This window comes from Prionailurus viverrinus, chromosome A1 (assembly GCF_022837055.1).
Source record: "Prionailurus viverrinus isolate Anna chromosome A1, UM_Priviv_1.0, whole genome shotgun sequence".
NCBI classification, from domain to species: Eukaryota; Metazoa; Chordata; class Mammalia; order Carnivora; family Felidae; genus Prionailurus; species Prionailurus viverrinus.
Genome location: NC_062561.1, coordinates 198,488,804 through 198,503,376, shown reverse-complemented (window position 1 = coordinate 198,503,376; position 14,573 = coordinate 198,488,804). Strand labels below are relative to the sequence as shown.

The following is a 14,573-nucleotide window of genomic DNA, read 5'->3' as shown; positions in this document are numbered from 1 at the left end:
ACCATCGCGCCAAACCAAATGGTTGTGCAGGCGTATCCTGCGGTTTCCCATCTCTGTGGTTCTTCTCTTACTGTTTTCTCTGCCTGTAATGTAATCTCTCCGTTGCAGGTTCGTCCAGCACTCTCTCTGCGATCAGCGAGAGACTCTTGCTTTGTCTTGATGAACTGCAAGAACGCCGTGTATCTCTCCTCTGGCACTTTTCACATAATAATTTGCAACGCGTTTATTTTGTACATATTCATCTCCTCCAGTAGGTTGCAGATTCCTTGAGAACGGAGCCCAGTCCTACTTAGTGTTAGTTTCCCTACAGGAACTTGCACAGAATGCAACAAATATTCCTCAGTGAACTGATGAAAAGTGGTGACGAAAGACCCCATTAAATGAAAAGGACAGAAAAAATACATATAGTTACTCCTTGCCCCAAACCCACAAGCAGGGTTTCTCATTCACTTACCCAGACAGCAACCAAGCTGCAGTCAACTGAGTCAACAATGCCACCCAGTGGGCATTATGAGTAATTATATAAACCAGAACCCCTGCACCTTCACGGAGACTTCTTAATCCTTAGCCCACCTGTGCCCAGACCGCGTTCTCCCATTTATACATTTTTCCTGGTCCACAGCTCAGTTAATCCCGCTCCATAAACTATTCCACAGATACATGTAAATTCTCCTTAGTCTTTTTAACTTCTCTGTTCCAATTCTCTGATGAACCTCCAAAGTTCTTGAAGGTTTCTGAAATTTCTTTTAAAATTCTACCAAAACCTCCATCGGCCTTTGCAATTGTTATATTTGGTATTTTTTATTCTTTCAAATGAAATATTACACTTTTAAAAGTATTAACGGGCTAGCCTGGGAACCGAACTGCAATTTACAGCCTTGTTTCCAAGTGTTTCGGAGTTCAAACAGTGAACTTTGGGAATTTAATCCACTTGTAAATTGTTGGTTGTCTGCTTTAGGATTTAAAATGTTTTAAATATATTTTATTTATTTTTGACAGACAGAGACAGAGCACAAGTGGGGGAGGGGCAGAGAGAGAAAGAGACGCAGAATCAGAAGCAGGCTCCAAGCTGTCAGCACAGAGCTGGACGCGGGGCTTGAACTCACAAGCTGTGAGATCATGACCTGAGCCGAAGTCGGACGCTCAACCGACTGAGCCACCCAGGCACCCCTGCTTTAGGATTTAAACTGACCTTTTCAAATTGGAAAAGTAGACAGGAACAAAGAGGAACCTGGAAAATAATACTGCCTCACATTTTTATAGCTATTTATGGTTTAAAAAGTGGGTTTGTACCATCATTTCGTTTGCTCTCTCAACAGCTCTATGAGGTCAATAAAAGGTCTCCCAAAACACAGATGAGCAAACAAGTCTTGTTCACTTGGTAGAGCAAGACCTCACACACAAGTTTTCAGACTCAAATCCTATCGGTTTTTTTTTTTTCCAGCACACCACATTTCCTCCGAGTGCTCACGTATACACGCTACAAACAAAAGCCATACAGTTTTTTGAAGACAGCGTTAATTTCAACTTGCCATAAAAGCAATGGAGGAAATAATTCCCAGTCCAGGAAAGTGCAGGATACTCTTTCCCAGCCTGTTCTTGTCTCTCTGCCTTTGTACAAGGTGTTCCCAATGCCAGGATGTTCTAAGTTAAAGGAGTTGCCTAGTCAAAACTGAAAACAGAGACTTGGCCCCTCTTCGGAAGGAGGGGTGTCTAGGAGGAAAACTGGGCTTGGACTTCACTTTATAAAAGGTCTTCACTGTAGACATTTGATATCGTCTGTAAATGAGTTATACCTCTTTCCACAGAGATACACTAAATAGGATGAAAGAAGTTGACATTCTTCATACAACTTTAAACTTAAATCCCATTCCCGGACCACACTGCCCATAGCAGTATTTTCCCTACGTGCTGTAATTATTTTGGAAGGGGCGCACTGACCTTGCACTAAATTTTGTATGCTAAAAGCATTCGTTTCCACAACGTGTATCCCTCCGTGTTGGCATTTCTTCATCTGTTAAGACACAAAGAATCTCAAAAAATGGAAGTATCCCAAGCCTGCCCACCTTTGAATCCTCTCTTGTTTCCCCTTTGCTTCGACGCTCTTCTCTTTGGAGATCTTTATTATTATTATTTCACTCTTCTCTCACACCGTTATTGACAGGACACCGGCACAGCGCCCTGTCCACTATCTAGAAGGTGCTCAGGAAAGACCTGTCGACTGGAGGAGATAAACCCCCAAGCCAGGAAATGAGTGGCAGCTGCTGGGAGAGGTTTCGATTGCACCGGAGAGGCGGGGGGGATGGCGGAGGGGGAGGGGGTGGGAGTGGGGGGACACGTTGTGACAGTCTAAAGATGGCATGGGCTGGGAGGTGCGAGAGCAAGCCCCCATATCCCCGGCGGAGGGCGAGCAGAGCGGAACACCGCGTGGTCGCGGCTGGGGTGGGACGCGCGGGCACCGGGGCGTGTGAACCCGGCAGCGGGTGCCCCCCCCCCCACCCCGGGCGCAGCGGGAGGGGCGCGGGGGCGTCGCAAGGCAGGGCGTGGCGCGGGCGTGTGCGGGACCCGGGACACCGGCCGGCCGCCCAGGGGGCGAGGCGTGCTCCGGGTCTATTCCGGGAGCGGCGTGGAGGGGCGGGCGCGCGCGGGCGGGGGCGCCGGGCGGGCATCCTGTCTGGGGGAGGGGACGCGCGGAGGGCGCTCCCGCGGGGCCGGGCTGGAGAGCGCAGCGCTGGCCGCCGCCAGCCCGGCCGGAGCCGCTGCGCCCTGCTCCGCGCGCCCGGGGACGGCCGGCGCCATGGACCGAGCCCGGGGTAAGAGGAGCCGCCGCGCCCGCACTTGCGGCCGCGCGGGGCGGGGAGGGAGAACGGCGATCCGGGAGCCCGCGAGGAAGACGGGGAGGGCGCGGGGTGGGGGCTGACGAGGGGTCGCAGCGGGCGCGCGGCCGGGGGTGGGAGGCCCGAGGCAGGGTGTACAGGTGCCTCCTCCCGCCGGGGCATCCCGGGTGTAGATTAGTCCCTCGCGTCGCGGGGCTGAGTCGCCTCCCGTGTGTTTCATACACTCAGAGTCCTAACTTCATGAAAGAATGCCACCCCCCCCCCCGGGATTCCTGAGGACAGCGAGCTCCTCTCCCCCCCCCCCCCAGGCCCCTCCGGAAGAGTGAAATAGGGTTGGCAGGTTACACTCCCAAACACGGGGCGCGTGAAGTCCCCACCGTGTGCCCCGCGAGACACCCGGGCGACCTAAGTTTGCAGCTGCCTAGGGCGTTGAGAGAAGGAGGGGCCGGCGTGCGTGTGAGTGTGCGTGGGTGTCTCTGACAAGCTGTGTGACCTTAGCCCAATCCCTCTACCTCTCTGGACTAGTGACAAAGTTGGATTGATGATGTCTGCGAGGCCCCTTCTTGCTCCCACGCTTTTGCAGGAGTAGAGTGTGTTTGGTAGAAGTTTCAGAGGTTGGTGAGGGCTTGTGTAAGTTGACATAAATAAGAAAAGAGCAGCACTTGAGGGGGACCCTACATAAGAAGAGGCCAAAAGGTGCCTGTCTGGAAAGAAGTGGTCTGCTTGGGCATGTGGGCAGGGCCCAGGGCTGGGAATCAGAACACCAGGGTCCTAAACGCTGCCTCTGCCAGCGGGCGAGGTCACAGGTGTGAATGTGCTCGGTAAACTGGCCGGGGCTGTGCCAATTTGAGAAGCGTTGTTATTCTCGTTGCTATTATTATTAATGGAAAATTCCTCTGGCTCCCTGATAATCTCACACCTTTCCTCCATCTGCCGGTTTGCTGTGCTGAAGTCCCCAAGGGGGTTGGGGAGAACAGTGATGAGATGGGTGTGGAAGCAGTTAGGGCGCCCGAATCAGGGATGAGCGCATGGGCAGGTTTTGTGATAAGCTGCCTGCTCTCCCAGAGGGGGAAAGGCAGGCTCAAGGAATTTCCAGCGCTCTAGGGGACGTGGCTTCCAGTTCAAGATGCTCCGGACAAGCTCTCCACCCACCTGGTCCCAGCACAAAACACTGCATACACCTTCTCTTTTCGGGCTTGGAAGGGCAGGCAGGAAATGGATGGGGCTTCTGTTTGGCTCTTTGGAGACTGAGGTTGTGATTTGTAAAGCAGTTCTCACCTGTTAACTGACTCCTGGACAAGTGTGCAAAGAGCACCCGCACTCACCAGGAAGGAAAAACAGAGAGAAGCACCTCTAATGTCCCTCAGTCCTCAATTCCCACCCCCGCATCATAGATTTAAAGCAAAGAGCACCCCCGCCCAGGAAAAGTTGTCAAATATCACCCCGCCTGGTCCCCAGTACAAAAATCCAGATCTAGCCTACCCCGGGTTGTAGGAAATGTCCTGTGTCCTCATCAGACAGACCAAGGGGACGGTAATTCGCTTAGCTTAAAATGCTTAATAACTGACGCCTCCTTTAAGAAGGCTGTCTCCAGAGCCCTCTTCCTAGGGAGCCGGACTTCCTTGGACTCTGGTGGTGCTCAGAATGTTCTAGAGCTCTCTCCCATGCTGCTGGCGTTCCCAGCCCACTTTTCTTCTCCTTCACAGCTCTTGTCTCAATGTGCTGTTAACTCTAAGAGTTAGTGTTTGCACTATATGCTTAGTGTCTACCTTCGCTGCCCAAAGGTAAGCTTCTGGAAGGCTGGGAGTGGATCTGTGTGGTCACTCTGCTGACACAGTGCCTGGCACACAGGAGGAGCTCGCGGAGAGTGGTTCAGTACGTTAACTAGTGATACAAAACGCACCTGGTAGCGTACCCCACGTTGATTAACTGTAAGGTCGATTTTTTTTAATTTTTTTTTTAACGTTTTATTTCTTTTTGAGACAGAGAGAGACAGAGCATGAATGGGGGAGGGGCAGAGAGAGAGGGAGACACAGAATCGGAAGCAGGCTCCAGGCTCTGAGCCATCAGCCCAGAGCCCAACGCGGGGCTCGAACTCACAGACCGCGAGATCGTGACCCGAGCTGAAGTCGGACGCTTAACCGACTGAGCCACCCAGGCGCCCCTAAGGTCAATTTTTTAAAAAATACACAACAGAACAGTTCCTTGTGACTTGCAAAGGCCTTCTCCAACTGTGAGTAAGGTGGTAACGTGGCCGGGGCACAAAAGACCACTAGATCCCAAGTTGTCTACCCTGCTAAGTTATTACGAACATTGTATGAATTAAAGCAAACTGTGTATGAACTAGAATGTGAAACCTGTGTGCATTTCCAAATGAAAACATGAGACTTCAAAAGTCATTCCTGCAGAACTTTCTTGTTGTGCCCCTGTCCCCAGGTGGGTGTGTGCCCTCACTTCTGTTATCAGGGAAGGTTTAAGAAGCATAGGTCTCATTTCAACCCCACACCTGCCATGTGGGGAGTTGGATGTCATGCCCAAGATACTGGGGAGGAAACTACCCTTCAGTATTGATAACAACAGTAACTGAACTCATCGTCGGAAAGCGGGCTGGGCAGGTGTATTAGTTTGCTAGGGTCGCCATGACAAAATATCATAGACCAGATGGCTTAAACACCAAACGTATTTTCTCACTGTTTGGGAGGTTGGAAGTCCAACATCAAGGTGCCGCTCAGGCCGGTTCCCATGCGGCCTTTCTCACAGGTTTGTGGATGTCCACCTTCTTGCTGTGTCCTCACGTGGCCTCTTCTCTGTGCACATGTGGAGAGAGAGAGCTCTCTGGTGTCTCTTCCTGTTCTTATAAGGACATCAGCCCTATGAGATTAGGGCCCAACGCTTATGACCTCATTTAACCTTAAATACCTCCCTAAAGGCCCTGTCTCCAAATACAGTCACACTGGAGGGTTAGGGCTTCAGCCCATGAATTTCAGGGGGGTACAGTCCAGTCCAGAGGAGCAAGATTGGGTCACTGACATTAACTTGCGGTCACGTGCTGCGTGGGGGACGGAGCTGGGTTTGAACCAAAGTCCTGATCTTTTTATTTTTAATTTTTTAAATATTTTATTTATTTTTGAGAGAGAGAGAATGAGCGCATGAGCGGGGAAGGGGCAGAGAGAGGAAGACACAGAATCCCAAGCAGGCTCCAGGCTCTGAGCCGTCAGCACACAGCCCAATGCAGGGCTCGAACTTGTGAACTACGAGATCATGACCTGAGCCAAAGTCAGACGCTTAACTCACTGAGCCACCAGGTGCCCCACTGAACCAAAGTCTTAATCTTAGACTTACTCCTGACTACCTCTGCTGTGGCAGGTGACCTGCCCAAGCCCTAGAGCAAGGCTTGGACGCCATATCTTCCTGCCCCTTCACACCTCAGCTGTGCTGTTCATATCTTCAACAGCAATTACTGCACCAAAGCTCAGCACCAAAGCCAACCAACTCAGGAATGAAAACAAACCTGGGAATTAGGATTTCTCTTCAGACAGGCTGTGTGTCTTCCCATGAGTAAAGCAAGATTTATACGATGCCAGAACAGACCGAAAAACCACTCAGACTATAATGAAATCCCTTTCGGTAGGATTTCCCAATTCATGAATATCATATGAAGAGAATAACAGACTAATGGCTATAAATACCACCTTCTACAAGACAAATTAACTTATCTTCATATGAGGATTAAAAAATATGGAGACTGATAATACCTATTTCTTGGAGTCGTTGTAAATATTAATTGCATGGAAGGTTCTTCAAACAAGGCCTCGCATGTGGGACCCACTCAACCAATACTATTGTGATTACTGTCTTTTCTCACCAGACTCCACATAATAAAATCGCTTTATAAAGCTTCACTTGGCCCTCCCCCTAGCTGGTCTGACTCTGATGACAGCTTTTGAGTCCCTGCTCTGTTTTAAGGACTGAGCTAGACAGCTTCGTGTACAACTCCCAGACAGGGTCCGTGTCATAATCTTCTCGGTATTCTGGAGCTCCTTTGTGGAGCGTGTCTCTTGCAAATCCATCTCTGACCTTTGCTAACCGGACCACTGTCCAACTGACCTCTCTGAGTGGCTGAGAAAATACTGATCCGTATGCCAACCTGTCCATTTTCTCTTATTTATCCTATTTACTCATGCCTACTGACTGGTTGTGTCTTCACAGTTTTGCTTCTGCGAACCCTCTAGTCTTCTCAAGCCATCCTCCCCTTAAAGCCTTGGGTCTACATTTTTCCTGATTTTGTAATATGCCTTCTTAATGTCCAAGGTTCTGTCTGATCTGCCCACCTCGTGTGAAGCAGCTGATTTCCCCAAGATTACTTTCTTTTCTACTTCACCACTCGGGCTTCTTCAGCTAGTTGAATTCAACCCAAGATGGGAGTTTCGTTTGCAGCCTGTATTCCTTGGGAGACCATCTCCTCTGCCGGCCAACTCAAGAAATAATCTGAGGGGCGCCTGGGTGGTGCAGTCGGTTAAGCGTCCGACTTCAGCCAGGTCACGATCTCGCGGTCCGTGAGTTCGAGCCCCGTGTCGGGCTCTGGGTTGATGGCTCGGAGCCTGGAGCCTGTTTCCGATTCTGTGTCTCCCTCTCTCTCTGCCCCTCCCCCGTTCATGCTCTGTCTCTCTCTGTCCCAAAAATAAATAAAAACGTTGAAAAAAAAAAAAGAAATAATCTGAAACTCTGCTTTTCATTAAATGAGATTGTTGTTGTTCAGGAGACGATAGAGGCACCCATTCTAACTATTGCACCTCTGTTGGACAGCTTTGAGAGCCGTGTGAGGGAAGCCCCATCTTCCCTATCCACAGCTTCCAGGGGCCAAGCAACCTGTAGCTCCTCCTATTGGCTTGTCACACGACCTCCATCACCAAGGCCATGAATTCCCATGCGGACATACCTCTTCCCCAACATCCAAGTTCATTCTTGACTCCTATCCATTACTGCCTTTCTGAAAGAAATACTCAAGCATATTCGTATTTTCCATTCAAATATGTTTGTGGACATCGCCCTGGTCAGCCTAGAGACTCAGTAAACCAGAATGGTTCAGAGAATGGATAAATGTGGGTTTGAGTTTTGACTGGAACTTTCTGGCTATATGATCTTGTATGAATTGGATCAATTAATTTCTCTGAACTTCAGTTTTATTTCATTCGCAGCGTCGTGGGGAAAGGTAATACGGGAAAGCTAGCTCTTGGGAAATCGTCAGTAGTGCTAGCTGTTATATTTATCATATACAACTACTTGGATTTCAGCCACTCTCTGCAACGGCCGTATGTGGCCATATGGGGCCATGAGATTTGAACTTACTCTCTTCCCCATTGAGGTTTCTTCCGCTGTCCCTGGTCACTGCTTCCACTTTCTTATCCCGCTCAGCCTCCATGGCTTTTGGCGTCTCCATTTTTGCCGAGGTTTTCTTCTGCCTCTCCCTCAAATATCAGTTTCAAACCCCACTTCTCACGTGGGTGAGAACCCTGCCAAGTAAGTTCCTCCCTCCCCAAGCCCTGCCAGAAGCCTATCATTACTCCATTCTGATCTTTGGTTGGGAAAAAACAATCCTGTGTTTGGATACCATCAGGTTCTCATACCTTTCTTACCCGTCTAAAAGAAACACGCAACTGGATAAAAAAGTAAAGCCCCCGCACACGTTCCCTCTCTCTCTCTCTCTCTCTCTCTCTCTCTCTCTCTCTCTCTCCCCCTAAGCATTTTCCTCCTTCCTTTTCTGGCCAAACTTCTCAAGTACACAGTCCGTACATCAGCCTCCTGCTCCTTCCCCCACACTCCTTCCTGCATTCTCCCTTCCAGTCACACCTTCTGCAGAAAGCCTGTTCTTCAGGGTCACAAATGGTTCCATTTTGTCTCATCCGTCACCTCTCCCAAGCCCCATCTCCTGGATATTTCTCTGTACCGCTATGGACCCTCCACTCCTCTAACTGTATTCTGCGACTTGGCGGAGGTGGGGAAAGCGTGGATTTGGGTATCAAATAAGTCTAGGTTAAATAACCACTGCCCCATCCCTCCCAGAAGTCTTTCCCTCCTCCCCTCCTGCCCCCCAGTCCCACTGTTATCAGAGCTTCTCCCGCCCCAAGGCAAGTTGCCCGGCTAAGTCTGGTCCCCGTAGTCTGTAAAGCAGGAGGAAGGGCATCCAGAGTTGGGAAACTGGACTGTGGTAATACCTGCCCAGCGCCCAGTGCCTGGCCCGTGGTAGGTGCCTACTGGTTGTCATTTTCCACCTTCCCCTCTGGATCGCTTGCTTTTTTCTTGTTTCGTGTCTCTTGCCCCTCTCTCCCCACCACCTCAGCCCTCTCTCTACACTCCTTCTGTAGGGAACCAAGCCGCTTTGAGGGGGACTCTCAGTGTCTATCTTCAGCCATGAGATGGGCTCCATTCCTGCCTTACCTCCTGCCTGTGGCGCATTTCCATTCGGAGGTCAACTCAAACTCCGAGTGACCCAATTCTGAACTCCTCTTATTTGAATCAGATCACCCTTCCTGTTTCTCTTTTTCTGCTAACAACACAGCCACGTGAGGAGCTATTGAAGGAAATGGGGCTGTTTGTGAACGAGACTAAATTTGAAAGGGGGACATGGGATCAGTCCTGTAGAACAGATAATAGACTCTCCAGAAGGCTGTACAAGAGAACTACACAGAGGCTGATTTAGGCTTGATCTAGGAGAAGCATCCAAATGAAAAGAACTATTCAGTACTAGAATTGGAGATGCCCAGGGACATAATGAAGCAGAGGTTGAATGGCCACAGATCAGGGAACCACAGAATGGCTCCTATGGGGACCACCGTAGCATATAGGTTAAGAACAACTGTCACTAAGGGCGCCTGGGTGACTCAGTTGGTTAAGTGTCCGACTTTGGCTCAGTTAGAATGGGTGACTCTATTATCTCCTGAACATGATCTCACCATTCGTGGGTTCAAGCCCCACATCGGGCTCTATGCTGACGGCTCAGAGCCTGGAGCCTGCTTCCGATTCTGTGTCTCCCTCTCTCTCTGCCTCTCCCCTGTTCACACTCTGTCTCTGTTTCTCAAAAATAAAAGAATGTTAAGAGGCACCTGGGTGGCCCAGTCGGTTAAGCATCTGACTTCAGCTCAGGACATGATCTCATGGTTTATGAGCTCGAGCCCCGCATCGGGCTCTGTGGTGACAGCTCAGAGCTTGGAGCCTGCTTCCGATTCTGTTGTCTCCTTCTCCCTCTTCCCCTCCCCCACTTGTGCTCTGTCTCTCTCTATCACAAATAAATAAAATGTAAAAAAAAAATTTTTAACTATAGATTTGAACCTCCACCTGGCTCATCGTGTGCATCCTTTGCAGTATGCTCAAATATTACTTCCTCAAGGCAGCCTATCCCAATCCCCCCAAGCCACATCTCCCTTCTGCAGGTGCCCCTGGCACCCTGCACTTCTTCCGCATTCGTTGCTATTCTCACAATTATAATCGGTTGGGGGATTGAATTAGCCGTTAATGTGAGCCCTGTGAGGAGAAGGCCCTCCTTACCTTTGTTCCCAGCTCTTTCCCTAGCACCTAGTATAACGCTTGGCATGTAGCAGATGCTCAAAAAAACGTCTGTGGAGATGATGAACAAGTGAAAGAAAAAAACACAAAATCCACAGAGTGGAAGTTGGACATGGCCGCCAGGATTCTCCATTTCAGTGACTGTCATTTTCGGGATACAGAAACATAGACTTCATCGTTATCCATTGTTTCCTTTGCTTTCATCCTTCACCCAATAAGACCTTAAATCCTGTTGACTATTATTGAAAAATGTCTCTTGGATGGCTTCTCTCCTCTATCCTGTGGGAGCTTCCTCTTTCCGCTCTCACCTTCTCCAGACTGCCCTTAGGACCACTCTCTATTTGCCTGTTTGACGCCAGTTGGACTCACAGTCCTCTCCTCTGGAGCCTCCTGAACATATGCCCCCCAGAGGTCTGATGGGTGGGTCTGGAGTGAGGTTTGGGTGTGTGTGCTTTTTGCAAAGCTCCCAGGTGAGTCTGATGTGCTCACGGTTATCAGCAGTGCACGCCTTTTATCATGACCCTTGACCTTGCTCAGACACCTGCCAGGATTCCCCGTTGCTGTCGGGGGCACTGCCTTTCACGCTTTTCAGCCAAGTGGCACGGCGGGGTCTGGATCTTTGGCCCAAAGTAGTCTTCTGAAATGTCTCATTTTATCTTTAAAAAGCCAAGCAATTTTTCTAGCGCAGTCCACAATATATCTGAACACACTACCCCCTCCCCCCCCCCCAAAATCTTGGCACAGTGAACCTCTAAAGATGCCGATGCTTATCTCGGGGCTTCTCCTTCCCTACCGCACCCTGAACCATCCGTCTCTTCTGTGGCTTCTCGCAACTCTGGCACAAGCCCTGTGAAGTAGACAGCTGAGACATCTCCCCACCGGACAGATGCAAAAACTGAGCTTCGGAGAGGTGTCCCTGCTATTATCCCTCCCTGAAAGAGACCAGCTCAGCCTCACCCACCTGTGAAAACATCCCTGCCACATTCCGCCTTCAACCTCCTCTCTGACTTGGGGTTACCCCCACCCTCCTCAGTCTTGGCTTTTAGAAGATTATACTACAATAACTCAAATGCCTCTCCTATGTATATATGAGTCCTGTGGTCCAACACCGTCTTGTCTTCTCGTTTCCAGTGTCTCACACACGGCAGATGTTCTACAATAACAGCCAACTGAGCGCTCACCAGGAGTCAGGCAGTCTCCATTTGTTTCTTTCTTTTTTTAAAAAATTTTTTAAAAAATGTTTATTTATTTTTGAGAGAGAGAGAGAGTATGAGCAGGGGAGGGGCAGAGAGATTGAGAGGGAGACACAGAATCTGAAGCAGGCTCCAGGCTCTGAGCTGTCAGCACAGAGCCCGATGCGGGGCTCAAACCCTCGAACTGAGAGATCCTGACCTGAGCCGTGGTGGGATGTTTAACTGACTGAGCCACCCAGGCCGCCCCGACAGTCTACGTTTTTATGTGAGATCCTTTAATCCTCACACGATCATGACATCCGTGCATTTTAGCCTTCCTGTGCATAAAATATGCCCTTTGTTTTATTGGGGGGGGGAGGGGGGAATTCCATCCCAAACCGCTGCCTCCAGCTATGAGTGAAGAGCATACAGTGTGTGGCTTTCCTCTTCTAAAATCCCAGCTGGGGCAGGTATATGAATTATAAAACTGTGAATATGCTTTTGTATTAAAAGTTTATGCCAAGATCTAGCTCTGCAGTAGGCCAGTAAGTACATTCCCCGTGAAGGAATGTGGCTCGTGCCAGTGTATGAATGCGTAGATCATTTTTGGTGTATTTGTGATGCTTACCTTTTTCGAGCCCCCACCCCCACAAGGGAATTCAGTGGGAATATTTATCGTGACTTTGCCCTCTGTTGCATTTTAAAGTTGTTTCCTGTCATTTACTTGCAGTAGATAACTGAATTTTGTGGTGTATCTATTCCCTTAGTTTCCCTTACAGCTGAAGAAACTGAGGCTAAGAAAGGTCCAATATATTTACATAGCCCCGCCCACCTCCAAACCTGTTTTGTTTTTTTTTGTTTTTTTTTTTTTCACCAAATGCTGGAGGGTCATCTCCAAGTCAGTTATAGGAAGGACTGGCTAGATAAACCACGAGGATTTACTAGGTAAAGATTTCAAGGTGGAGACAGAGAGGGTGGCGGGACGCAGGGGAGAGAAAGGGGACACCGTCCGCCAATGAGTGATATGGCCAGGCAGCTGGCATGAGATTTGATTTCGGAGCCTTTACTCTCCTCCCACTGTGGTCCTGAGTTCTGGTGTTTAGAATTCGAGAAGCTTTCAGCACCCCCCCCCCCCCCCCCCCCCCGGAAGGAACCAAGAGGGCCCAGGCAGGCCTTGTCGTCCATCTAAAATTCCATTTGGGGAATCCCAGCCTCGCCCCAAGTGAGAGTGGAGGTTCAGAGCTGGCCAGGCGTGATTCTTGTCCCTGGTGCAGCTGTCAGGCCGCCAGGCTGCAGCGGGGGCAGAAGGCGGCACCACATTGCAGTCATTCCAGCTGCGGGGAATTTATCGACAGCGTGCCCTGCAGGAGGCAGGCTCAGGGGCTTTTTATAGCCCTCCAAGAACCTGGGGAAAACTGATCTCTTGAGAGAGAGAAGTGGGGCACGTGTCTTTTCCGGGCACCGCACCCTCAAACGTGTAGCCCCAGATGCCCACAGTTCAAATTAGGCAAAGAGTCATGGCTAAGTGAGCAGCGTGGATCAGTAGGAGCGCGCCCACTGTCCAGGAGACAGAGATCCCAAGCAAACCCGCCTCCCAGAATCCCCTGCAGGGGCTTCCGTCTCTCCACCTGTCAGGTCGAAGTATTATAATGGGGGGATCTGCCCACCTCCCCTGTGGACCGAACCCAGCCCGCTGCCTCCTTTTGTACATAAAGTTTTATTGGAACACAGACACAGCCATTCCTTATGTATTGTCTATGGCAGCTTTCTCACCACAGGGCCAGAGTTGAGTAGCTGTAACAGAGACCATATGTGGCCTGCAAAGTCTAAAATATGAACTCTTTGGTCCTTTATAGAAAAAGTTTGCCAACCCTTGGATTAGACTATAGAGTTTGGGAGTATCTCCCTGGAGCACGGTGGTAAGAAGGATTCTAAGGGTGTCCAGACTAAGAAATGAAGCTCTATCCTTTAGACCATACAAGAGTATGTATTTAAGACCAGTGTTGGAAGGGCCCAGAATGCCATTTACTCATGTGTTTCAAACTACTTGTAGTCCCAGAATCCTTTTGCAAACAAGATCTTAAGCAATGTGGCTGATCAGGTTGAGGTAGGAATGAGAACAGAGTTCATTCCATCCCCCGCCCCCGCCAATCCCAAGGAAGCTATGCAGTTCCCGTAACTCCATTAGGAAAGCACTTGAAAATTACCTATCTAATCCTATGTGTCTTGTTTCACAGCTAGGGAAACCGAGGTTCAAGGGGCAGCATCTTGCCTAAGGGCATACGATGGACCCCCAGGTTGGCTTTCCATGGAGCTACTCACGTGGTTGTGAGGTAGTCACAGAGCACAGACATAATCGCTGCTGGGGAGAAAACATGGCAATTGGCTTTGGGGGCCGCCATTAGTGTGGGGGTGGCCATGACATGCCCTCTCTGACCAGCAGCCCGCAAGGCTAAACAGGGCCATAACGTGGCCAGGATACATTGTTAATACCCACCGTGCTTCACAATGGTTAAGCAAGGCTTGGGAGTTTTTTTCTGAGAACACAAGAGCCAAAAAACCACGGTGAAATTTGAATGGGATTATATTTTTAAAAAACAACATTTATTGGTATGGAAACACATTTTTAAAAAATCAGAACCTATCCTACAGTCGATATATCAATTAGTTACTTTTCTGTTTGTTTCCCGCCACCCCCCCCAAAGCTGTTATTCAACAGATAAAACGTCTTTAAATCAGTGCCCTCTTAGAATGGAGAAATTATGATAATTTATGCTGCAGCTTTCTTTTGAAGATGGAATCAGATTTATTCATTTGTAGAATAAATATTTATTCTTCCTGCCCATTCTTGTTGAAGGGTTTGCTGAGAGCAGACGCAGCTGATATGAAACCAAGGGGGTTTTTTTTTTAGCTCCACTTGGATCCAGAAGAAAAATGATCTAGGAGTGTGCCGAGAAGCCAGAGAGACCGATCAGGTTACAGAGGGGGAGCTCAGGGTCCT

At 49.5% G+C, this 14,573-nt stretch overlaps 1 protein-coding gene across 2 annotated transcripts in view; it reads left to right on the top strand.

The window, feature by feature from the left end:
- The first annotated feature begins 2,689 nt into the window (after positions 1 to 2,689).
- The window catches only part of AFAP1L1 (actin filament associated protein 1 like 1), a 62,988-nt gene continuing 51,104 nt past the window's right edge, over positions 2,690 to 14,573 (top strand). For both annotated transcript variants that reach the window (XM_047852784.1, XM_047852773.1), the window contains exon 1: positions 2,690 to 2,813. In XM_047852784.1, coding sequence (XP_047708740.1) covers positions 2,798 to 2,813 — 16 coding nt within the window. In that variant the 5' untranslated portion in view covers positions 2,690 to 2,797. The remainder of the gene's footprint in view (positions 2,814 to 14,573) is intronic.